The following is a 24,357-nucleotide window of genomic DNA, read 5'->3' as shown; positions in this document are numbered from 1 at the left end:
TGATAATGGATAATAACTAATAATCCCCTTGATGAATGGCTGCCTCATGGGCACGACGGAGCGATGAACCGCCATGTAGCATTAACCTGCGACCGTGCTGCCATCTAGCGGTGTCAGATGGGAGCTCTGCTCTCCATCTTCCTTTATGTATATAAATATATGGGTTTCAATGACTAGTTTTAAATTGTAAAATGAAATGCGCATTGCTGGGTTTTGAATGCTATTTAGTTGTTTTGATTTTGTTTTACTACATACCTTCTGAGTCGGGGAAATGAAAATGAAATAAAATACGATACAATAAACGGATCATCCAGTATTTCCAGCGCTGAAGACGATTCAGAAAGAAGCATTTAGAGGCCAACAGCTGATACGTTTGAACACTTAAATCAATGAGTGTCAATAATTCAACAGGCTTTCCTGGTGATGATGACATGATGTTGCACTGGGGGACAGTGCATTAAGGTAGACCTCTCCCCCTGAACATCTCACAGTGGACCAAAGACCTTGTAGGAATGGACTCTCACAATGCTCTCATTTTCTTTCTTTTTTTTGGGTTCTTCATTTCTCAGTTTAAAAAAAGCAGTGTGTATGATTTGGCGTTGTCTATAACTTTGGAGTTACAGACTGTAAACCAGCATCAGAGTACTTTATTAACCCCCAGAGGAATATAGTAGACGGCAGTCGCTCTTATATAGAAGCATGAAGACACATGAGGAAAAAAAGTTAAACTTTCAGTCTACTTAAATATTAAGAACTGCAAGTATTGGCACACGCTGGTCCTCGTTCTTACCTTCATGGTGGAGGTGGCTGTTTCCAAATGTTTCCCCTCAGCTCTGCTCTGTCAAAGCATCAACGCATTTCAACAATGTGTGAAGCATCCACCTGCTTTGTGTGTGTGTGTTTTTATGTGTGTGTGTGTGTGTGTGTGCCCAGCATGACATATGGCACTGTGGTCCTATGTGCCATGCGGCTAAAACCCGTTTCCAGTGTTATTCAGAAGGTACGATACATGATTGCAACTAGATTGACTCATTTCAAAAAGAGCAATTTATATACACTACCGTTCAAAAGTTTGGGGTCATCCATACAATTTCGTGTCTTCCATGAAAACTCACTTTTATTTATCAAATGAATTGAAAATTGAATAGAAAATATAGTCAAGACATTGACAAGGTTAGAAATAATGATTAATATTTGAAGTATTAATTTTGTTCTTCAAACTTCAAGCTCAAAGGAAGGCCAGTTGTATAGCTTATATCACCAGCATAACTGTTTTCAGCTGTGCTAACATAATTGCACAAGGGTTTTCTAATCAGATATTAGTCTTCTAAGGCGATTAGCAAACACAATGTACCATTAGAACACTGGAGTGATAGTTGATGGAAATGGGCCTCTATACACCTATGGAGATATTTCATTAGAAACCAGACGTTTCCACCTAGAATAGTCATTTACCACATTAACAATGTATAGTGTGTATTTTTGATTAATGTTATCTTTATTGTAAAAACAGTGCTTTTCTTTGAAAAATAAAGACATTTCTAAGTGACCCCAAACTTTTGAACGGTAGTGTATATATATGGTTTGCTTTCAGATTGTGTAATTGTGCTGTTATTCATTTCCAATGCATCCAGGTATCTTACTTTACGTATTCCTAAAGACAGGAAACGCATCACAACCATCAGCAGCCCACTAATAGACACCTACTTTGATCGGAGACACTGCATTGGGGTTTTAAAATTGACATTTTCGTATTTTATTTTTTCATCTAGTCAAGATTACCAACCCTCATTTTAAAAGTGAGATTACTCTCTTGCCTATGCTTCCTCCTCTCTTCTGCTGTGATGACTTCCTGCCCCCCACCCCCATCCTGCACCTGTTCCCGCTTCCCCACACATTCCTTGCTAGATGGTCAAACGTTGCCAAATTGACTCGTTCCTTGCCCGTTTCCAGCTGTCTGTGTTGGTATCTGATCTGCTACACGCACACACGTCTTATCAGAGGACCCTCTGACCCCTGTGATGCGGAACCACAACTTAACAGAGACGAGACACCGAGAAACGTTTCATCTCATGTCTTTTCCTTTTAATGGAGCACACAGATCTAGAGGGTTCATTCTACGTTCGGGCGTATCATCGGAAGTGGCCACATTTTAAAATCCACAGCAAACATGCAAACAAGTATTACATCCAGTAATATTGCACATAAACACAAGTGCAAAATACAAATTGTGTGCGAAACATGATTCATTGTGACAACACTTTTCAAAACACTTGCACGCGTTGGAAAGGACAGGGTTAGGACGTCGTAGCACGGCACAGAAGCAGAATGTTTGGGTAGTAATCTGACGGAGGTTTTTTCACAACGTCCTCAGTCTGTCCAGGTGACGATAACCATCAGCACACCCCGGCCTCTCCACGCGAGCATCCATCCACGGCCGTCTGCAGGCAGGTTTCACACCGTGGACTTCATTAATGGGAGAGGACCGGGGGTAGCACTGGCTACGCCATCCACACAGAAGGACAGAGGGGTGGATGTGCTCCCGGATATAAACCAATCTGATTACTGCTCAAAGAGATGCCGTGAACTGCTGTGTGTCTGAATGTTCTGTGAAAAGCACCGAAAGCAAAAAAAACACGAGTAAAAAAACACTCCTGGCATCCTAATGATCCACTTCCATCCCATCAGGATGACTGTGGTTGCCAGGCTGCTGATGATGATGCTGATGGTGATGATGATGATGATGAGGTTGGTGGTGACTGAGAGTGTGAAGAGTTGTATTGTGACTTGGATCCTGCTGATGTTGGGACTGATTCTGATGCTGAGGGTGGGGTGGTTGTTGTACGGTGGGAGGATGAGGATGATGATGTTGGTGATGATGATGATGATGATGATGATGATGGTGATGGGGATGAGTCACCTCCGGAGCGTCCGTGTCCGGTTGAACTGTGGGTATTGTAGTCGCCTGACTGGCGTTGAAGTGCGCTGTCTCGTTCTTGCCGCTCGATAAGGAAGAATTAGTCTGCCAACGATCAGATTCACGTTCGTTAGATTGTATTTTTGTATTTTAAAGTGTGTGTCCACTAGGGGGCAGCAGAACAAGCTAAACAAACATTAGGTCGACGAGTTTCTATGACAGATGCCCGTTTACATCCAGCAGACATGACGCAACGTTACCATCCACTTGGAGTTGTGTAGTGTTCTCTGTTACATCAGATGTGGTCATTTATTTTCCTCATGAATACAAAAATATGTAGATATGACTGCAGCTTTAAGTTAAGTGTGGTTTAATGGTTGAAGGGGAGCGAGTTCTAAAGACTGAACATCAGTGAATTACTGTTGCCTTTTGTGTGTGTAGAAAGCATCTGCATGTGTGTGTGTGTGTGTGTGTGTGTTGTGATTACTCACATTGCAATTGCAGATGTCCCTCAGATAAGTGGCTCTGATTGCGGCCTCGACGTAGACGTCGTGCAGGAAACTGTACGGCAGCACGATGTGGAAGGTGAGAAGACCACACCTGGAGGAGAAGGGGGAGGGAACCCAGATGTGGATGGGAAAATGGCCGCGATGCAATTTGTTGCTTCCATATTCTTGGGATACATGAACAACTTCTATATGTTATTCTTTTGTCTCTGAAATGTATTTGAAATACCATTATTTAAAATATATTTAAAAAAACAAGAGTGAACTTTAAACTTTTATCCAGAAAGTGGTGATTGGAAATATGTATTTTTAAAGCAGGGCAGTGTTTAGGCAGCAACTGGTCGGCAAAACAAAGCCAGTGCTTCAAAACCTGCATTATTTTTCCACTGACAACCAGGGGGCGACTCCTCTAGTTGTATAAAAGTCTCGTCATGTGTTAAAGCTGCATTCTCTCTACTGATCACCAGGGGGCGAATCCTCTGGTTGTATAGAAGTCTATGCTTCATGTGTTAAAGCTGCATTCTCTCTCCTGACCACCAGGGGCCGACTCCTCTGGTTGTATAGAAGTATATGCTTCATATGGTAAAGCTGCATTATCTCTCCTGACCACCAGGGGATGCTCCTCTGGCTGTATAGAAGTCTATGCTTCATGCGTTAAAGCTGCATCCTCTCTCCTGACCACCAGGGGCCGACTCTTCGAGTTGTATAGAAGTCTATATAATGACTCTACTTCTCTATAGATTTATTCCCTCAGTAAACATTGTAAACATGAGTTGATGGTCTTAATCTCTAGTTTCAAGTGTTCTTCAATACAGCACGTTATTCATATCGTAGATTATGGTCCATTGAGAGTCAAATAGACCATAAAGCAGAGTTTTCTTTAGGGCATGGCTAAAAAACAAAACATCTTAATTTGACCCAAGTAGGCCTCACCTATCATAGATCAGGAAGTCGTCTTTGTCGCCGTCCAGCGCCTCCCACACGTCGCTCTGAAGCGGCTCCTGCTGGTAGACGGGGACATCAGGGGGCGCTCTCCTCTTCAGCTCCCAGTACAGGGCTCTGGAGTGGGCCTCGCGCTCGTTCACCACCATGAAAGACACTCCTGTCATGTTCATGCGGTGTAGCTTGTCACGCAGGTCTCCGATTCTAGTGAGAGAGAGAGAGAGAGAGAGAGAGAGAGAGAGAGAATTGGATTGCTCGTGGATTGTTAAACTAACCCCCACAATGCAGAGGAGGGATTGTAATCACTTGCCCACTCATATCTCATATCTTATACTCATGGACTACTTTATTGCCTTTTGTACAAGCCCCGTCAAGACAAATATGAAATGCATTGTAAAGCAAACAAAATGTTAAATGTCCTGCAAATAATTTGATTTGACTGCAGAATATTTACTCAAGAAAAGATTTCTAAGACCTCTCAAGATGACGTGGCCTTCTTTTTCACCCCTACGCCTGTAAACAGTGCTTCTGTCAGTGAATTTGTGAACTAGGTGGAAAAGGCGTAGCGTGGCCTGAGGACATAAATGCTCTTACACTAGGACATGAATGCTCTTACACTAGGACATAAATGCTCTTACACTAGGACATAAATGCTCTTAGGACATAAATGCTCTTACACTAGGACATAAATGCTCTTACACTAGGATATAAATGCTCTTACACTAGGATATAAATGCTCTTACACTAGGATATAAATGCTCTTACACTAGGATATAAAGGCTCTTACACTAGGACATAAATGCTCTTACACTAGGATATAAATGCTCTTACACTAGGATATAAAGGCTCTTACACTAGGACATAAATGCTCTTACACTAGGATATAAATGCTCTTACACTAGGATATAAATGCTCTTACACTAGGACATAAATGCTCTTACACTAGGTCCTAGTGTAAGAGCATGTATAACCCTAACCCATAAATGTTCTTACACTCGGACATAAATGCTTTGAAACTTGTGTTTTTCCTACTGGGAGAAGTCGACATGTCTTGTGTGAAAAAGGACAACAATGTTTGAATATGACCTTTGACCTTTCTCGTTGTCAAGCGGACCCTTCTGACCCCTGTGGGTCGGGGAGTGGGCGTCCTCTTACTTGGAGGCCTGCGTGAGGCAGAAGTGTCAGCTGGCCTTCAGCAGCGCCACCACCGCCACGCTGCCCTGCAGCTCCTGCATGGGCGCGCGGCCCTTTATCGTCCAATGGGGGGCGGGCTTGCAGATCCTGGAGGCGTTGTTGTCCCCCTCCACCAGCAGGCTGACGTGCGAGGCCCACAGCAGAGCCGGCAGGGCGGCGTACAGCCACGGCAACAAGAGGCGGCTCATTGTCGCTCTCCCACCCCGCTGGCTGGAATCTACCGGACGAAAGGAAGACGTGGCCCGTGTCACTTTAACCGACGCCGTCCCGCGGTGGACCCCCCACATACACACACACACACCCCCACACTAGGCACTTTAGTTTACTCAGCACTTTACTTTATTTCTCCCCTGTATATTTAGTATGAGTATTAGTATTTAGTTTTTAGTTTTGTGTTTGGCGTTTTTTTTTTTTTTTCATTGATGCTCTAAAGTGCACCGCTGCTGTGATTTTTGAAATTTCCCCACTGTGGGACAAATAAAGGAATATCATATCATATCATATCACACACACACACACATTTTGCCCTGACCCAAACGTCCAGGCAGTGTCTGATCCCCCAAATAATTCAAAGAGTGAAAACCCTCATAATAATTGGCAAAAATAGTTTATTATGGGGTATGCTGCCAGAATGGATGGAAGAATGTTGGGGGGGGGGGGTCAAAGACAAGGCTGGGACAGAGATATTCACATTTTTCAATATTCAACACATGAGCACTTTTAGTTGTTGATTTAAAAGCACTTGTAGGTTCAATAATAAAATTGCAGTCACAACCTGCTGACGTCGGATTATTATTTTGAGGACTAACCCGCAAACGAATGAACTATCTTGAGTCGTTTTTCCTTTTTCAGAGAAGAACAACTTGCCCCTCAAACAGAATAAAGATCGGTGAGCACATTTCATAAAAGGCCGTGAATAACTAAATGGAGCCCCCGAAAAGAGAAACGCTGTCCCAACTCACCTCTGTCCACTCGCTGTCCCGATACCCTCATAAACAAAGCCCCGGGGTTTATGAAGGCTGATGAGCACTTCCCCTAAACCCAACAGGCGGAGAGAGAGAGAGAGACTCTATCTCGCCCTTAGCGCGGCATCAGAAGCACAGAATATGGTTAAGGCCCTCGCTGTGACCGGTCTCTCATTGACCTGTAGACTCTGGAGCCTTGTTTACCGACTCCGAGAAGCCCTCGCATATCGATCCAATCGGCTCTGATCTGAGTGTGTTTACTCTACTACGCAGAGGTGAAAGGTCACGTGACAAACAAAAACAACCGCGGCTGAGCTCTCGGGGCCCACGAGAGGCTCCCCTCGTCGGTCTGAGACAAAAACCCAGGGCAATGTTGATCTCTGCTCGGGTCACAAGCTGATATCTAATCTCTCATGCGGGGGATTTGCTCAAAGTCCGACCTGAGGCCAAAGTAAGTGCCCATATTGATATCCAGCCCCCCACCCATGAGGCCTCAAACCCTGAACCCTCAGTGACTCACTGATGCCCCCTGGTAAATGGTTGAGTGAGAGGGTTCAACGTTACTTTATTTACTCCCGACCATCTCCCAGGTCCTTTTCCTCACGAGATGAGCTCATTTCACATAATCCATTTAAAATGTGATAAATATCCACTGATTGTGTTTTTATGTCCTTATCTTTAATCCTTGCTGTTTCTGAGTACATGCAGTTCCCCAGGCTGGACTCCCATGTGTCGTCCTCTTTGTTTGTATGCATCCACTGGATTGGTTAGCCTGTGTGCGTTACATGGCTATGAATTGTGGGTAAAGGTTCATAAAAGGCTCAAAACTTCGGCTTCAGAGCCCACGAAACACTCCGTACACAATTTGACGCCTCAAAGTCTGTGAGGGTGGAGAGTGACTTATCGTTCAGAAGCTACACCTCTGATGAACCAGTGAGGGGCGTATTTAGTTACTTCAGCTGAATTAAAGGAGACTTGTGGTGAAGGTTTTGTTTCTCATAGAGTTCATGACAGTTATGTAACCAGTGTAGTGATGTCTCACACATGATGGGAAAAGATGGTCGGTAAGTCTTTACAAATAACTTTATTTTGCTAAGTGCCAGTGTGTGTGTTGTCACGTCACGGGCTGTCCCTCGTGCCGGCTAGGGTGGGGCAGTGCAAGGGAGGAGTAAAAACAGGCAAAATTGCAAGGTTTAAAATGAACGGGAAGGTTTATTCATAAAAATAAAATAAATCAAGAAATAGTCCATGTCTCAACAAAAAGCACCCAGGGGGAGAAAAAGGTTCCTCAAACAAAAAACTTATCTTAAGCAAAGTCCGCTTAACAAAGTCCTCCTCTGGTTCTTCCTCTTGGGCTTGTCTTCGTCCTGGAGGCCCTTCCACTCCTGGCTTGTCCAGCTCCTTCCCTCCTCTGCTCTCCCCTCTGTCTCCTCTGAAGCTTCCCAGCCCTGCCTCAATTAGCTGTCCTAAGCACCTGCAGCTGGGTGAGTGGTGAGGCAGTCTGGGAGCTGTAGTTTCCATTTGCCATTTTGTCAGGTGGCCGCTGTACTCGAGTGGGAACATAGCGTCCCTCCACTACCTGTCCCCTTGTGATCACACACACACACACACACACACACACACACACACACACACACACACACACACACACACACACACACACACACACACACACACACACACACACACACACACACACACACACACACACACACACACACACACACACCTCAGTACCCCGAATACTATCAGTTTTATTGTGCATGTAAACACCGTCACTTTAAAACACGTTTAATGAGCTAGAGACAAGTCAACCGGCGTTGTGTAAACGATGTCCTCCTCGCTTCATGGCGGCCTTCTTGGTCACAACCCTCGTCTCACTGTAGCTCAGCAGCTTTGTCCCGGTGACACCGCGACCACGCTGCCTGGCTGACATGCAGAGGGGCCCGGCACCTCGGACAAGTTGAGCGAAGCCATGTAAATGGACCTGTACTTAAAGCGCTTCTCTCGTCTTCAGCACTTTAACACTACATGACATCATTCACCCGTTCACACACTGATGGGAGGGGCATACCATGCAAGGTGCCACCTGCCCATCAGGAGTAACTAACATTCAAACACCGTAGCTACTTTGCAGTTTTGGGGTTAAGCGTCTTGCCCGAGGACACATCCACATGGACTAGCGGAGCCGGGGATCGAACCGCCGATCCTCTGATTGAAGGACGACCCTGCCCGACCACTGAGCCACAGTCACCTGTGTCTGAAGTGGCACAGATCACGGGATCAAATGAGTTAAAGTCAGCAAGTGGAAGGCTCAGGACAACACTCCTCTGAGTTCCTTCTCCTCTTCCTCTTCCTCTTCGTCCAATACGGCGACGTCAGCGGGGCTGTTACAGGTGGCCATGAGGCCCAGGCTCAGCTCGGCCAGCTCCTCGCAGCTCATGTCAGTCGTCACCATGATCTTTGTCTCCAGCCGGTTGCACAGGGTCCTGTAGGAGGGCAGCGGGTACCCCAGCTCCCTCAGGTACTCGTAGCCTTTGGTGCCGACCGCGCAGCGGATCTTCCGGGCCTTCAGGATCGTCTCCGGAGACCAGACGGCACGCCGGGAGCGTTTGGTGAGGGACAAGGCGCGAATCTGGTCCTCGTACAGAAAGTTCTGGAGACCCTTCTCGATCCGGTCCAGCCGGTACAGGCGCTTCTTCATCTCCTCGGCCTGACGGAGGAGGAAAAGAAAAGAGTTCATTCAGGGCCAACGTATTGAACATGGAACATGTGGAATAACTAACGCGAGGCCAACAAGAAGCAGAGCCAGCGTGATCATTTGGGAGTTTATCATTTATTGGCGTTAAAATTACAGCACGTGGGCCACACTAAAGAAAGAAGAACAACAACAACAACAACACAAATACAGAGACTGGAAGTCATCCTACCTCCTTCTGCAGCCTCGCCGTGTGCTGCATCTCCTGCTCCAGCTGCTTCTTGAGGAGATGACACTGTGTGCAGTGCTGCTGGTCCTCCGCGGTCCCGTCGGCATCCTCCTCCTCCTCCAGGCCGGGCAGAGGGGTGCGTCTGGCATAGCCATGGTCCCCGAAGTTCAGCTCCTTCTCCACTGTCGGCGCAAAAAAAGCAACGTCTGACTATTGTTGCATTTCCTGTCTTGATTTGTCGACCACCTACTACAACATTGCCATCCCCCTTTTGTTTCCGTTGGACATTTACCTGGTTCGGGTTTCATGGGCAGCAGGATGTACGGGATGGTGACCGCCGGGTAAGGAGGGTCTCCGATGGTGAACAGAGTGGGGATGGCGTTGGGCTTTAACTTCTTTCCCCCAGCCGGAGACCTCGCTATCTCCTCAAACTGGCTCTGCTCGAAATGGTCCTATGGGGAACAAAAACAGGGATACATAGATGATAAACACACAGACAGACACACTAAAACCAACAGCAAGATCATGTGTACAAGTGAGTGCAAAGTTCAGCAGAAGGAAAGTAGTGGAACAGTTTCTGGTGACATCAGCTGAGCCCAGCAGGCTCCCAGCTGTAATAAAGTAGTTATAAGTAGTTCCTTCTGGGTGTAAACTTGGTGACGCTACCTGACACAGTCTGGAGTGAGGAGTCGGCTCAAAGTCACGGCGACAGTTCACCACCCATTTCTTCTTGCGCACCGGGTCTTTGGGGAACCTGAACAGCTGTTTTCCGATGCTGGTCGAATTGGAGCAGTTTGGAGCGGAGCAGCCGCCCATCGCGGCGGTTAGGACGAGCAGCGAAATCTAGCTTAACCGTCAAGATAGCTCGGCTGGTAACGCAGCTCAGCTAGGCGTTGTTATTATTTTTATTATTCACAAAACATTTACGTTACTTTTTAAGCTGACAAACGTCTCTTACGCCGCGTGAAAAACAAGTCACATTAGCATTAAAGCTACGTGTTGTCTCGTGGAAACCAGCGCGGTGTCCCGAGAGCGTGCACATTGTATTTTAGGGACACAATTAAAAAGACTTTATCGAAGATACAATGTTTCTGACTTTGTTTGAGCCAAAATGGCGCACTTCACCTCGACCGCGAAGCACAGTGACGCACGGTGGTAGTTTATGCGCCGGTGGTAGACGCCTGCTCGAAATGTTTATATGAAAAGCAAAACCGGTCGAATGGAGAGGTACAATTGAAATGAAAAATACATTATTTACAATATAAATATATAGTGGTTAATTCAGAAAATGTTGTGGGTACAATTAATTGGAAATGAGTTGTATTTGTTCTCCGGCAAAAGCCCATTTACAATTGGATGTATGTTGTCACAGGACCCCGAGAGGCACGTTGAAATCTTTACGGTGCAGCGCGGTTAGCTGTCTGCCGGATACAAGTGTTTATGAACAAACAACTTTGAATTAAAAAAATCAAGTAGGCGACAAGATAATGGAAACGTTTAAGTAAACTAAGGAGGCTAATATTCCAGGAAGCTGTCGGTAACGTTAACCTATTTCAAGCGCTATTAAGAGCAGTGTGCACACACAACATGGTGTCTAAACTGGTCGTTCCGGTCATTGATGTCCATAATGATAACTTCAAAGAGCTTTGGCCCGCTTTGGTACTGGCCATTAAAACGTCTTCCTTCGTTGCGCTGGACACGGTGAGTGCAAGAGTGCGTGTGCAAGTGTGTGCGTGTCATGGATGGATTAAGAAACCACGGGCCCCTGGGCCTGGACGTGTCGGTAATCCATCCCTCAATTGGACTATTGGGGCCTTGTTACTGACATGAATGACTTAAGCCTAGCATATACCGGCTACGGCTACGGCGCATCGTGTCATATCATCATATTCATATCAATACAATGTTAATACAGAGCTACCAACTCTCACGGTTTCGCCGTGTGACACACGCTTTTGCATGTTTTCACACGCTCTCACGCCACACAACCAATTTCTCACGGCAAAAGAAATTCTGATTTGGGCCGAAGCGCGTTGGTTCCTTTTCAAACTCCCCGACGATAGATGGCGCTAAGGAGCGCATCTGTAAACCTATTCGCTGCATATACATCCTATTTACCCCAAATAGTCCCGAAGTTAGCAACAGAAGAAGATTTTCAAACAGACACAACGAGCAGAGACTAGCCTACGGTGTGTTAATGCAGGGCTCTCAAGTGTCACGCATTGAGCGTGACAGTCACGCATGTCGGTCTTTAGTCACGCACTCCCGCCACACATCGTATTTATCACGCTGAAAAAAACTCGGCTATTTAATGTTTTAATGTGCCGCAGCACGCAAACATGAGCTGGCCGCGCTGCCCTCACCGTGGAGGAATCAAGCGCTCCCCTGGAGTTCTGCTGTGAGGTGCCACTTATCAGCCAATCAAAAAAAAGAAATGGGCTCCACAACAGCCAATCAGAAAAAGAACGTATCTGTTGTATCTGGATAAAATTGAATCCAGCAACCAATGAAAATAAAGCATCCTGGAATTGCGCGCGACTCTTTTTATTTGCAGGCCTAGGAAAAGGACCCTCTCAAAAATGTTCTCAACAGCACTTTGAACAAGTAAGATGTATTATAAAGAATTTAACATAAGGATAGGACATTTGTGCAATATAATTTGGCATGTTTTTGTAAATGAGAGTAGTTATTAAAAAACATTTTATTTCTTTAAGGTAGCAAAGATGTCTCGTAAAAGACCTTTGCCAGGCCAGAATGCAGGGTACAACATGGGTATAACATGGGTACAACATGGGTACAACGCCACATTAATTAAAATTTGCTGATATTTGAGCCACCAACGTGTGTGGCTGCGTGCACGGCAACATTTTGGTCACCCCCGACAAAATCTCACTCCAAGGTTTTTTTAAAAGTTGGCAGCTCTGGTTAATAACAGCGACGTCACGCGCGGAGGCTCTGGCTTAGGGGCCCCCTGACTTCAATAAGATGCTATTTAAGTAGTGTGAAGCAGGGGCGTCTCTAGGATTTTGATACATCTGGGGCTTAGCCAGTGCAGCTGCTCGCCATGTTGGTGCCCTAAGCATAACTCCTTCATGATGCCCCTCTGAGATAGGAAAGTGACCCACGGCGAGCGTTGTCGACGGGGGGGGGGGGGCTAGTGAGAGTGTGCTCACCTGTGTGCGCGGATGTGTCGGCGCGCATCACGGCAGAGCGATTAAATATATCTCTTGTTCTATTTTGTGGTGCCCCCTCAGGACTTGGTGCCCTGCGCGTTATGGGAGCGGCGGCGCCAAATCTTTTTAAATTTTTTTTTTAATTAACATTCGGGGCTTTAGCGTGTGTTTGTGTAACCCCAACACACGCATTTGTTCAGTCCTCCAAAACGTCTAGTTATCCATTGTTATTAGTAGGGATGATTATTACCTGACAAAACTACTGATGCATATATAACCGATTCATCTGACTGTTGTAATAACCCATCGTTCAACAATACCATTGTAACACCATGAAACTACACATATCAGCCTGGTGGAGAGTCACTTATCCCACTTTGTTAAACAATGTACAATAAATACAAGTAGCAATGGTTCTCTGTGTATTTCTTCCCCGCAGGAGCTGAGCGGTCTCGGAAACAGGAAGTCCTTGCTGGCCGAGTGAGTAAATCCATCAGCCCCCCCCCCCCCCCCCTCCCCCAACCAAGCTTCGGTGTCTAGTTGTCACCTGACGCCTCGCTGTCATGTTTCAGATCGATAGAGGACCGGTACAGAGCCATATGCCAGGCTGCGCGCTCCCGCTCCATCCTCTCCCTGGGAATCGCCTGTTTCAAGAGACTGGACGACAAGGTACAGTCAGACGACAGGCTCTCTACGAGCCGCCTCCCACGCCCTCATGTCATGTACCATGAGCGTGTGAGGTCAGAGAATGTACCACTTCACACATCTGTGTCACGTGATGTTCTAATCATCCCTCCCCCGCCCCCACAGGCTGCAGAAACATACCTGATCCAGGTGTATAACCTCACCCTGCTGTGTTCAGAGGAGTACGTCATCGAGCCCCAGTCAGTCCAGTTCCTGGTGCAGCATGGGTTTGACTTTAACAAGCAGTACGCCAGCGGGATACCTTACCTCAAGGGAAATGGCACGGTGAGGATACCGACGTGCTGTTCTTTCTTTGTGCTGCATCTTCTCCAGTGTCAAGCCATCTGATTGGTTCATGGCCCGTGGTGTAATTACCCACGTACCACTGCACTGATGCCTAAAGCTCAGTTTCTAATCGCTGTAGTGAAGAGAATGACGTAATTGCGGCCTGGGCGTCGGGCACGAAGGCTTTGCAAGTGGTCGGCGCGATTATGTGACTTGGGAATTTCTTTGCACGTTAATGCTGAGTTCACACCAAAAGCGTTGTGAACATCCTGACGATTTGTGGTTTATTCGCTTCATTCGCGCTGAAGAGGGGGCGTGGCTTATCTCTGGCTTTACTCCATGGAAGAACTAACCACTATTTCTGCTTTATACTTGTTGTGGACATCACACAAATATCTAACGCCCTCGTGTTTTGGGTTCATATCATTAATATTATATATATATATATATACACACATATTTTTGCTTCGCTTTATTCGCGCAGCCCAGAGAAAATTCTCGTCATTCGCATCTGTGCATTGACTTTGCATGGGATCTACTCTTCTGGTGTGAAAGCAGCATCAAGACACGCACGTTACGAAGCACACGTTACGATGCACGCGTCACGATGCACGCGTCACGATGCACACGTCAAGATGCACGCGTCAAGATGCACGAGCTGCGATGCACGTTTTGCGATCCACGTTTTGCGATGCACATTATTCCGGACAAGACGCGATCAGACCGCTGTTCCATGGATGATGACGTTTGTTTCTCTCTCTTCTTCGTCAGGGAGCGTCGGACAACCAGGGGGTCCACATCCGGGCTCTGTTCACCGAGCTGCTGCGGGCCAGGAAGCCCGTCGTGTTTCACAACGGCCTCATCGACATAGCCTTCCTGTACCAGGTTAGTAGAGCTAGTGTTCGCTGTTCACTATCATTACTTTTCTCTTGTTCATTTTACAGATTTTCTTTTGAGAAAGAAAATACCAAATATATAAATTATTTTGTTTACATTTTTTTAATTTAACCCTTGTGTTGCCTTCGGGTCAATTTGACCCGATTCAATGTTTCACCCTCCTGTCGCCTTTATATTTACTGACCCTTGAGGTCAATATGACCCCAGCTATTAAAATCTCCAGAAAATTATTAGAATTAATATTGTTTTCCAAGTTTAAGTGTGAGGTACTTTATGTTTGTTTGTTGACTCCCGAAAGAACACCGACATTAAACATTGAATCGGGTCAAATTGACCCGAAGGCGACAGGAGGGTTAAATATTGAATCGGGTCACAATGACCCGAAGGCAACACAAGGGTTAAACAACGGCGTTCGTATTCAAAGCTGTGTTTGAATATATGTGTATATATTTATAAATAAATAAATAACCAATGTATTTTTCTGCCAGAGCTTTTATTCACATCTGCCCGAGCGCTTGGACACCTTCACCGCCAACCTGTCCGAGATGTTTCCTGCCGGCATCTACGACACCAAATACGTCACAGAGTTCGAGCTCCGGCTCACTGCCTCCTACCTGGAGTACGCCTACAAGAAATGGTGAGTTCTGCTTTGTACTCATTCAGACCTACAAATAGTGTGTGATTGAAGTTGCTGATTGAAATTGTGTGAAAATACAGTTTATTAATGTTTCCCCTGTTATTTAATTCTTTATTTGATTGTTTTGTATCCCTTCATCAAAAAGAACAATAGCTGATTATAGTGTTTTTAAGCTCTAAAATGATTACTCACAATACAGAGGACGGCACCATGCAAACTTTTTGCATTTCGATATTGATATATTTTTAAAACTTTTTTCATGTATGTGAGTGAATCGCTTTGTGCATCACAAATTCCCTGGACTGACTTGTTTTCAATTGATTCACATTGAGCTGCATCTACGTCTTATTTCACAATGTCAGAACATGAAGGACGTAGCTGAAGTGAAGAGCCGAGCAGCGCTTCCTATTTTCTCTATGGGAACCACTCGGTGCATTATTGTGATTATTGTGCCGACGTCGTGGCTGTGAAAAGGAGAGTCGGGTCGATCTTTTAAAGCAGGCCATATATGGCTCTTCCGGTGACGGCATATGGCTCCCAGACAAGTTGAAAAAAAAAAAAAATCTCCGCCCGCCCCCCTGTAATTTTCTCTATTGCGCCAGATTACAGCAGAAGTAATTTAAGGTCCTTTTCTTAAAGAAGTTATTGTTCTTTTATTAAACTAAACATCTGTTATTGATCGTTCCTACAGCAGCACGTCACTCTGTCTCTACGTGTCGCGTTAACACTTCTCGGCTCGCCGTCTCGCGCGCCGCAGAGCTCCGATGCCGGCGGGACATCGGGACGGAGCAAAGAGAAAAAGTCCCCCCCCCCGTAGCATCATGCAGCGCCAGAAGTCGCATTAAAAGCAAGACATTTAATTTATTATACGTTAAAAATACTATTTGGCTCTCAATGAAATATATTTAGAAATATTTGGCTTTTACGGCTCTCCCAGTCAAAAAGGTTCCTGACCCCTGTTTTAAAGTGTCCATCTCCCATATCGTCTCCTCCTCTTCTAGTAAGCTGGACAACAGTCGCCATGTGGCCTCCGGAGGGACCGGGCCTCACGTCCACACCGAGTTCTGCCAGTACGCCGGTGCCATGTCCAGCTACGTGGACTACAGAGTGTGTCCAGCTGTGGCCTCCGCTGAGGGGCCGACTAACGTCTGCCAGCGCTTCTCTGTGAGTCTCAAGCTTTTTTACTTCAGTTCAATGACATTCTAAATAAATAAAGTTCTCGAAAATAGGTTTCAGTGCAGTCCAACCTTTGTATTAAATACCCGGTTTGTCTGCCAGGCATTTGGCTGGTGTCCAAACGGCGCCCAGTGCCTGTTGTCCCATGACACGGACCTGATCATCTTCCAGGACGAGAAGGGAGTGGGGGACAAGAGGAAACGGAGAAAGAGGAACCGAAACAAGAAGAGAGGGAGAGGCGAGGTGGAGGATGACCCCTCCATCTTTGGCGGCGCCCCTGAGAAAAAAATCCTCCACATGGAGGCGGACCCCGGAGAAACGCCAACCGACCCGCGCCCAGAAGGAGGGCTTCTGGCGGACGTGGACGGAAACCCCCCGCAGAGCGAATCGGCGGACATGGAGGCGGATGGCGAGCGGAACGGAGACGACCCCAACTGCAGGAACCCGGTGATGGTGGCGCCGGTGGCCGAGGACGACACAAATGTAAAAAACAACACAAACGAGAGCAGAGAGGAAGATGGAGATGGAGGAGGAGGAGGAGGACCGCTGAGCGGCGACCCATCCAAGGCCGAAGCTCCGAAGACCAAGGCCGACCCAGGAACGCACCGGGCTGGGTTCGATGCCTTCATGACGGCATACATTTTTGCCCACTCGTGCAGTCTGATCAAGAAGGAAGGAGTGAGAGCTGTGGAGAAGAAGGAGAAGAAGGAGGAGAAGGAGGAGAAGAAGGAGGAGACTGAGAAGAAGGAGGAGAAGGAGGAGGAGAAGAAGGAGAAGAAGGAGGAGACTGAGAAGAAGGAGGAGGAGAAGGGGGAGCCTTCGTGGCTTCCTTCGTGTCTCAACAAGGTCTACCTCAGTGGCAAGGCCACTCCTCTCAACGTGGTGAAAAGTACCTTCGCCAGGTCGTCCAAAGCACACATACAGAAGATGAAGATGGTGTGGGGGGGGTCAGTGTAGTGTGACACGGCGGCGTCGTTCACCACTTCTATGGATGGAGGCGTCCAGTCATGATCCCCAGAGGATGAATCTCCACAAGGTTTTCATTTTAGTGACAGTTATTGGATAGAAATGTCTGTGATCACATCTTTAGGTCAACGTTTGTATTTCACCATTACAGCTTTTTTTGTTATTGATCATTCCTCTTTACTTTTTTAATTTTTTGGGCAATAACCTTCACTCAGAAATATTGACAGTCCAGGGGAGATATTTAAAAATCTTTTGGGGTTTTATGCTCCTCAGTATTTAGTATTTGTTTATTATTCCTCTAGATTGTTCACCTCCTCATCCTTCAGATACTCGCAGTATAAGTTGCAGATGCATCTTTTTTTTTTTTCTTTTCTCAATTGAGATGGTGATTTACATTTAATCCCTCATTTAAGATTTTGTAAAATAAAGGAATGATTTCATGATTCTTTTGTCTTTATTTTATCTTCTGGAGACCAAAGCAACATGTCCACATCTAGATAATCTTTGTATAACCAGCACAATAATCCAATAACACAGAATGCAAATAATGCTGTGCGGCGTCGTCCTCTTCTCCCTCTACCTGGTCAGCGGGCGATCATCTCCGAGAACACAAAGCGACAATATGTGTACGGACAAAAACAGACTATAGGCCTGTTGAGGTTACATCTCTGCAGATCATTTTATTTTTGTGAACATCTTGTAATATACTATGTTATATGATTGGATTGAATTCAATTTATTGTCATTGTTAGAGTACAGGTACAGAGGCAACGAAATGGCAAGAAAAGATGAAAGATTACAGCATAACATGAGGGGAGAGAGCACAAAGCACATACATTTTAAACATGACTTGTAACATGGAGGGGGAGGGGGGGGGGGGAGGTAAGCCAAAGACTGGGGGATCTAAGCCCAGCCATTGGGGGGCAGAAGGTAACCAGCACAGACAAGCAGCCATTACGGCGCCAGTCACAGACCCCGTCCCGTCACACTGGGGGTACGAAGCAGGCGGAGGCGTGGGATGGGGGTGAGGGTAGTGAATGCATATCACTATCAGTGTGTTGAAAGTTTGTGTATGAGTGGCCTGGTATGTTGTCCTCCCCCAGGCCACAACAGACAGATATGATGAGATATTTATGATGAGATATTAGCCTGATAATCAGACTTCATGACGGTGGTGAAAGAATTATTATCTGTTATTTAAATAAATATAGCAATGCTACAATTTTAAAACTATAATACGGTACTTCGGACTTGAACAGACATAGAAATACCACAACTAAAATGCACAGTGTGATTCTATTAATGTAAATAAATGTAGCAACACCACCATTAAATAACATGATATGAAGCTACTTTTACTGCAGATTTCACTGAATTTAATTTGTGCAATTTTATTCAAGAAATGTACACAGAGGATAAACATACGAATAAACTTATGACAAATAACACGTACAACTAGTTGTAGTATCTTGACCAGTCATGACAATAAAAGATCTAAATAACTGTGTTCAACACGTTCAGCACTGTCCTGTGAAAATATGGACATTTCTACTTTAATATTAATTTCAATGAAATATCCATTTTGAAATGTATCACTTTAGATGATTTATTCTTACATAAACATGTTTTATGGATCTCATAATACATTAATTGTAGTTTTAGAAGATGTCTTCCCAGAACAAGTCTATTGAAGGCCATTTTCACAGCAGCAGTCACTTCCAGCAGACAAGTTCAGCCTCGGGTCACAGGGTGTCCTACCAAATTGACCGTAGGGGGCGATGATGCGACATTAGCTGGATGCTAACTGCTGCTCAACAACACGAAGAAGAAGTAGAAGAAGAAGCGCTCCATTCGGGAAACAGGTCTTCCGTCTGCCTGCTCCTCTCTCCTCTTTTGTTTTTACGACAGCCAAATGAGCCCAACGGCAGCCCGACGCAGTTAATGCTCTCGCGCGCGGAAATGGCCGACGACGAAATGGACTACAACATCGTGTTTCCAGACGCGGGCACGTCAGGTGAGCATCACCCCTCCCCTAACCCCCGTTAGCCTAGCTCACGTGCTAACGCAAACAACAACAAAAACAACAACAACAAACAGACGAAATCCTGCTGCTCAGCTTCGCGAACACGTCTTGTTTTCCAGAGAAACACTGGCAGGGGACAAAGGAGCCCGTTGTGATTCTGCTTGGCTGGGCCGGCTGCAAAGACAAGACCCTCTCCAAGTACAGCGCCATCTACAATGAACAGGTGCACACAATGAAACGATGTATTGATTTATATATATATATATATATGTACATGTATATTCTTATTATATAAATAATATATACATATTATACATATAATTATATTATTTCTGAAATAATATACAATTAATGTTTATATATATATATTTATAAATATGTATATTTATATATATATATAGTATATTCTAATATAAATATATAATCTAAATATATATGTAGATATTATAAATGTACATATAGATATATATAATATAAGTGTATAATAACCCAATGCATTTTGCCTATTGCTTTGTCTATTAGCTTTGTCGATTTAACTCGTGTGTACATATATACATATATATATACATACATGCATGTGTATGTGTTTTATTTATATATATATATATATGTGTGTGTTTGTATATATATATATGTTTGTGTATATGTGTATATATGTTTGTTTATATAAATATATATATATATATATATTGTTGTTATTTTCTAACGATGATGATGTATTACTAACAGTGAAGCTTCACTTCCAGGGCTGCGTCACCATCCGCTACACGGCCCCCCTTAAGACGGTCTTCATCTCGGAGTCCTTCGGCTACAAGGAGCTGAGCAGCACAGCGCTGAAGCTGCTGGAGGTCCTCTACGACTACGAGGTGGAGAACAGCCCCGTCTTCTTTCACGTGTTCAGCAATGGCGGCTTCATGCTATACCGCTACGTCATCGAGCTGCTGGCTAAGGACGAGCAGTTCCGCTCCCTCCGTGTGATCGGGGCCCTGGTGGACAGCGCCCCCGGCAGCGGGAATGTTCGCGGGGCCCTGCGCGCGCTGGCGGCCACCCTGGGCCCTAAAATCACCCCCCCGCTGCGGTATGTCCTCCTGGTCCTCTTCGCCGTGACCGTCTTCATGCTGCGCATCGTGCTGTACCCGCTGACTAAGTACGTGCACAAGAATCACTACGACGCCGTGCAGGAGAGGCCGCCCCATTGGCCCCACCTCTACCTGTACTCCCGGGCCGACCAGGTGATCCGGCACCGGGACGTCGAGCTCTTCGTGGAGGCTGTGAAGCAGCGGGGCGCCCGGGCGGACAGCTTCGACTTCGTCTCCAGTCCCCACGTCGGGCACTTCCGGGACTTCCCCCAGCAGTATGCCCTCAAGTGCCGCGATTTCCTGGCGGCCTGCATGAGGGACGCGGAAGGAGCCGAGGCGAAGAAGAGACGGAAGGTCCAGGATCGGTGAGACCCGGGAGGGACGCTCGCAAGATATTTTGCTGAGCGTCTTGTCAAGAGAAATGGCCGATTTCAACGAGATGGCTACAATATCTCGGTGAATTCTTCCCCGTCCCAGTGCACATAATAATGATAATAATAATAATAATAAGGTTCCATAGACGTGGTCTAGGAGCCTAATCCACGTTCGGAAAGAAACAACCAGACGTGTGTGGCCCAAAACCCTGCCGACGTGTTATCATCACATCATGATGTTTAAAAAAACAACAACAACAATGATACAAACAATTGCTCTACACTGGAAAAATAACACTTCCTCTCGGATAATTTCAATGGTATTTAATATTGCTGTGAAATGTGATCGTACATTAGTGGTAGTGATTTCTAAATCGGAGGCTGGGTGTCGAATGGCGAATTTTTTATCTCCTATTTATAATACATACAATGTATTTATTATTTTTAAACATTGCAAATTGACCTAAAAATGTAGTCGCGATAGCGCTTACAATGAAGGCAACTGTCAAGACGGTATTAAATGCAAATTCCCACACTTTTTTTTTCTTCTTTCAAGGGAAATGTAGAAAATGTACTAAACTTGATTTAGTTGAAGTAAAATGTCATTTAATTGACGATGAATGTACGTGTCCAGCACAACTCTTGTTTTCTTTCTAACTCATGTGCCTTCAATAAATTAAAAGTGCTCATAGAAAATGCTTGTCGGCCTTCTTATTATCGCCGGTCCCCCGAATGATTTTGATTTGTCTCATCAATTATATCCAACAGGTTATTTTTTTACGAATACAAATAAAACTAGAACGGGCACTCGGTAGAGCGCATACCTTCGCATATCACAAGATTGGGCATTGAATTATGAACATTTTGGCATTAGTTGCATGCTAATTGGATAAAAATGTACCGTGCTATGTTAAAAAGAAGATTTTGACCTATCCATGACCTTGACCTTTGATCCCAAAATCTAATCAAATGGTCCCCGGATAATAACCAATCATCCCACCAAATTTCATGCGATTCGGTTTAAGACTTTTTTTGTTATGCGAATAACACGCATACAAATAAATAAATACACGGCGATCAAAACATAACCTTCCGCATTTTCAATGCGAAGGTAATCAAGTCTCTAGATGCAGTCGGAGGGGGGGGGGAACAGCCCTCTTTGTTTTATATACAATACTGCTTTCATAAACTGTATCATGTCGAGGTCATTATTCCTGGTGTCTTATGAACCGCTGACCTCCTCTGTCATGTTCCATTATGATCTGTAGGTGTCAACGCCGTGTGGCCAGACTGTTCACTCTTCAGGAGGGTTGCGGACACTGCACGTCCTTTTTCGAAGCAATGCTGCGAATTAAAAAATCTAATTTCACCTTTTTATTGTCCAGTTTTCACCTTTTGCTTGACTACAAAGTGAATGTTAGTGGTCCCGGTGGATTTAAAACTACGGCTTTTCTAACCTTTGGTTTCCGGGGGAAATGTGTACTTGTATTTTGTTCACGAGGCCTGTTCTATTTGACCTCTAGTTGACCTCTCGACCGCTCCTTCGGCGATGACCTCACCCAAACACCGCACCCAGAGGCCGATCAAATCCAGCCCCCTTCCCTCTCCTCTCATCACGAGACATTAGGGACCCTTTGAAGAGCGGGGCTTATATATATATCGAAATGTCCACAACTCGGAGGGTTTGACATTTGGAAGAGCGAGCGGCTGGCATTTGTACGTTTAGACGTATCGGCGGCACTGGGTGGACATCGCTCACTGGAGTGCACGGGGAGGCCCTGATCCCACCATTGGTCTCCTGCACCTGGCCTCAAACTTGAATCCTGAAACCACTTCTGCAGATTCAGAGTAATAATGAATATGATGAACAAAAACACTGATGTATGATTACTGGTTATGATTGAATAATACTTTAGTGATTCTTGGGGGATACAAACTACCAATCAAGTGATAAACAGTCAAACACACGCACACACACACACACTGACACGCACACATACACGCACACACACGCACATACACGCCAATTGAAATATCCCTGAACGGCGCAGTGACATCGAACGTCCGGAAGGGGGCAGCATTGACTCACAGTTCCAATGGTGCATACCGAGGCCTCGACTGAGCACCAGGGAGACCGGGGTGAGGTTCAGCGGTGTTTGTTTTTATTCTTGGTCTCCTAAAGAGACGCGAGGATGGGGAGACGCCCCCCCCGCGCCCCCTCCTCCCTCCCTCTCCCCTGCAGGCTGTGAACTGCTGAAAGGAATTATTCAAGTTGCAAAATAACGTTGTCACATAATCCGAGTGTTGACCGTCCATGCAGGCAGCAACATTTCCGAAAGTACAACCTTCCACATTTCTATGAAATCAAAGGAAAGTTTCCTTAAGGATGGGAGAGATAAAGGAGAAAAAAAAGAACCAGGAAAAAAAAAAATGGAATTGTACAGGAAGAAAACGTCGTAACCCCCCCCCCCCCCCTGAAAACGCACTGAGAGAAGAAAATTACCCCGCGGAAGTTAATGAAGTCTCACAAGTTGATGAGGGGAAAATTGCAGCGGAGAGGGGTCAGCGCTTTCTCTTTAGCCTTTTCCCTCTTCCACGGAAAATGGCCGCGGTCAAGATCCATACTTTTAGAGGACGCCAAGGCACTCCAAAACGCCGAGATGGAGTGAGAGGGATGGGGATGGGGGGGGGGGGGGGGGCACCATAGATTAATGGTATTAAGTGGTGGCACTTGGCAATGCGGTAACATATTGTCCATGTTCTCTATTGCTCGCTGATAGTTTCATAGACCTTGGCTCCACACGTTGACTTTTAGCCGTGATTTACAGTGTTCTAATAATCCAGTTGGCTTTTCATCATCAGGACCCCCCCCCCCCCAGCCTCTTATCAGAAAATACAATCATGGGCCAATGTGTTGTGTTTGTTGTTGTTTTCTTTCTTCGTGCACCCCCCCCCCCCAAATAGACCGATTTCTTCTCAGTTTAATGTCATCCGGGGGAAAAAAAGTTATAGTATTTACGGAGATGTTGACATCTTGGCATTGCATGTCCATGTGCAGTATTTTATCTGATAGGCACACACACACACACACACACACACACACACGTAAATCCCCCTTTACATGTTATATGGTACGTGCAATAATGTTTCTTTCTCTCAATGTAACATTTTGTAAATTGTAAATCCTCCCCTTTTTATCTCTTCATACACACACACACACACACACACACACACACACACACAGGTGTGTTACGTTGTATTTCCCAGGCCACACACTCGACTCTCTCTCTCCACGCGAAGCGGCTTTGTGATCAAGTCGAGCGAGGAGCCGACGAGAAGTCAATCAAGTCGCCCTCTCTTCCCTCTAATGAGCAGTGTCTCTTCGAAGCTGAGTCCCCCCCCCCCCTACACACACACACACACACATACACACACAGGAACCAATACGCACACAAGCACACACACACCTTCAAGGGGATGGAATCCAGAGGATCAGGACCAAAGTCCCATCTGCCTTTGAGTAACTTTAAAAGGTCTCCTGGTGTTTCGGATTGAAGAATGAAGAGAAAACTGATGTGTGTCTTCATGTGTGTATGTGTATGTGTGTGTGTG

At 45.6% G+C, this 24,357-nt stretch overlaps 4 protein-coding genes across 4 annotated transcripts; 2 read left to right on the top strand and 2 right to left on the bottom strand.

Moving 5' to 3' along the window:
- Nucleotides 1-2,059: 2,059 nt before the first annotated feature.
- selenop2 (selenoprotein P2) lies at nucleotides 2,060-6,774 on the bottom strand. Its single transcript, XM_056421112.1, is given in 7 exon segments — nucleotides 2,060-2,764; nucleotides 2,766-2,863; nucleotides 2,866-3,022; nucleotides 3,409-3,517; nucleotides 4,357-4,569; nucleotides 5,521-5,776; nucleotides 6,522-6,774. Coding segments are annotated over 7 exon segments (966 nt in total). The 5' UTR covers nucleotides 6,553-6,774; the 3' UTR covers nucleotides 2,060-2,662.
- A 942-nt stretch (nucleotides 6,775-7,716) lies between these two features.
- Nucleotides 7,717-10,743, bottom strand: si:ch73-382f3.1 (uncharacterized protein LOC100151273 homolog). The gene is made up of 4 exons (XM_056421422.1): nucleotides 10,118-10,743; nucleotides 9,744-9,903; nucleotides 9,455-9,633; nucleotides 7,717-9,237 (listed from the first exon to the last, which is right to left on the bottom strand). Exons 1-4 carry the CDS (start codon nucleotides 10,265-10,267, stop codon nucleotides 8,839-8,841), a joined length of 888 nt encoding a protein of 295 aa, XP_056277397.1. The 5' UTR covers nucleotides 10,268-10,743; the 3' UTR covers nucleotides 7,717-8,838.
- A 138-nt stretch (nucleotides 10,744-10,881) lies between these two features.
- Nucleotides 10,882-17,712, top strand: toe1 (target of EGR1, exonuclease). Its single transcript, XM_056421421.1, has 8 exons — nucleotides 10,882-11,152; nucleotides 13,064-13,104; nucleotides 13,197-13,293; nucleotides 13,435-13,593; nucleotides 14,365-14,478; nucleotides 14,979-15,127; nucleotides 16,129-16,291; nucleotides 16,406-17,712. Exons 1-8 carry the CDS (start codon nucleotides 11,039-11,041, stop codon nucleotides 17,258-17,260), a joined length of 1,692 nt encoding a protein of 563 aa, XP_056277396.1. The 5' UTR covers nucleotides 10,882-11,038; the 3' UTR covers nucleotides 17,261-17,712.
- Nucleotides 17,713-19,127: 1,415 nt separating this feature from the next.
- tmem53 (transmembrane protein 53) lies at nucleotides 19,128-21,443 on the top strand. Its single transcript, XM_056421134.1, has 3 exons — nucleotides 19,128-19,283; nucleotides 19,412-19,515; nucleotides 20,039-21,443. The coding sequence occupies exons 1-3, from the start codon at nucleotides 19,211-19,213 to the stop codon at nucleotides 20,738-20,740; spliced, it is 879 nt and encodes a 292-aa protein (XP_056277109.1). The 5' UTR covers nucleotides 19,128-19,210; the 3' UTR covers nucleotides 20,741-21,443.
- Nucleotides 21,444-24,357: the final 2,914 nt, after the last annotated feature.

This window comes from Pseudoliparis swirei, chromosome 8 (genome assembly GCF_029220125.1).
Source record: "Pseudoliparis swirei isolate HS2019 ecotype Mariana Trench chromosome 8, NWPU_hadal_v1, whole genome shotgun sequence".
NCBI lineage: Eukaryota > Metazoa > Chordata > Actinopteri > Perciformes > Liparidae > Pseudoliparis > Pseudoliparis swirei.
Note: the sequence above shows the minus strand (reverse complement) of the source record. Positions and strands in the feature narration are given on the sequence as shown.

Coding starts and splice junctions, on each gene's coding strand:
- si:ch73-382f3.1 (XM_056421422.1), bottom strand. CDS start 10,267: ATGGGCGGCTGCTCCGCTCCAAACTGCTCCAATTCGACCAGCATCGGA. Junction 9,634..9,743: donor GCCCATGAAACCCGAACCAG/GTAAATGTCCAA, acceptor TTGCGCCGACAG/TGGAGAAGGAGCTGAACTTC. Junction 9,238..9,454: donor CGGCGAGGCTGCAGAAGGAG/GTAGGATGACTT, acceptor CTCCTCCGTCAG/GCCGAGGAGATGAAGAAGCG.
- toe1 (XM_056421421.1), top strand. CDS start 11,039: ATGGTGTCTAAACTGGTCGTTCCGGTCATTGATGTCCATAATGATAAC. Junction 13,294..13,434: donor TCAAGAGACTGGACGACAAG/GTACAGTCAGAC, acceptor CCGCCCCCACAG/GCTGCAGAAACATACCTGAT. Junction 15,128..16,128: donor GAGTACGCCTACAAGAAATG/GTGAGTTCTGCT, acceptor CTCCTCTTCTAG/TAAGCTGGACAACAGTCGCC.
- tmem53 (XM_056421134.1), top strand. CDS start 19,211: ATGCTCTCGCGCGCGGAAATGGCCGACGACGAAATGGACTACAACATC. Junction 19,284..19,411: donor TCCAGACGCGGGCACGTCAG/GTGAGCATCACC, acceptor CTTGTTTTCCAG/AGAAACACTGGCAGGGGACA. Junction 19,516..20,038: donor GCGCCATCTACAATGAACAG/GTGCACACAATG, acceptor CTTCACTTCCAG/GGCTGCGTCACCATCCGCTA.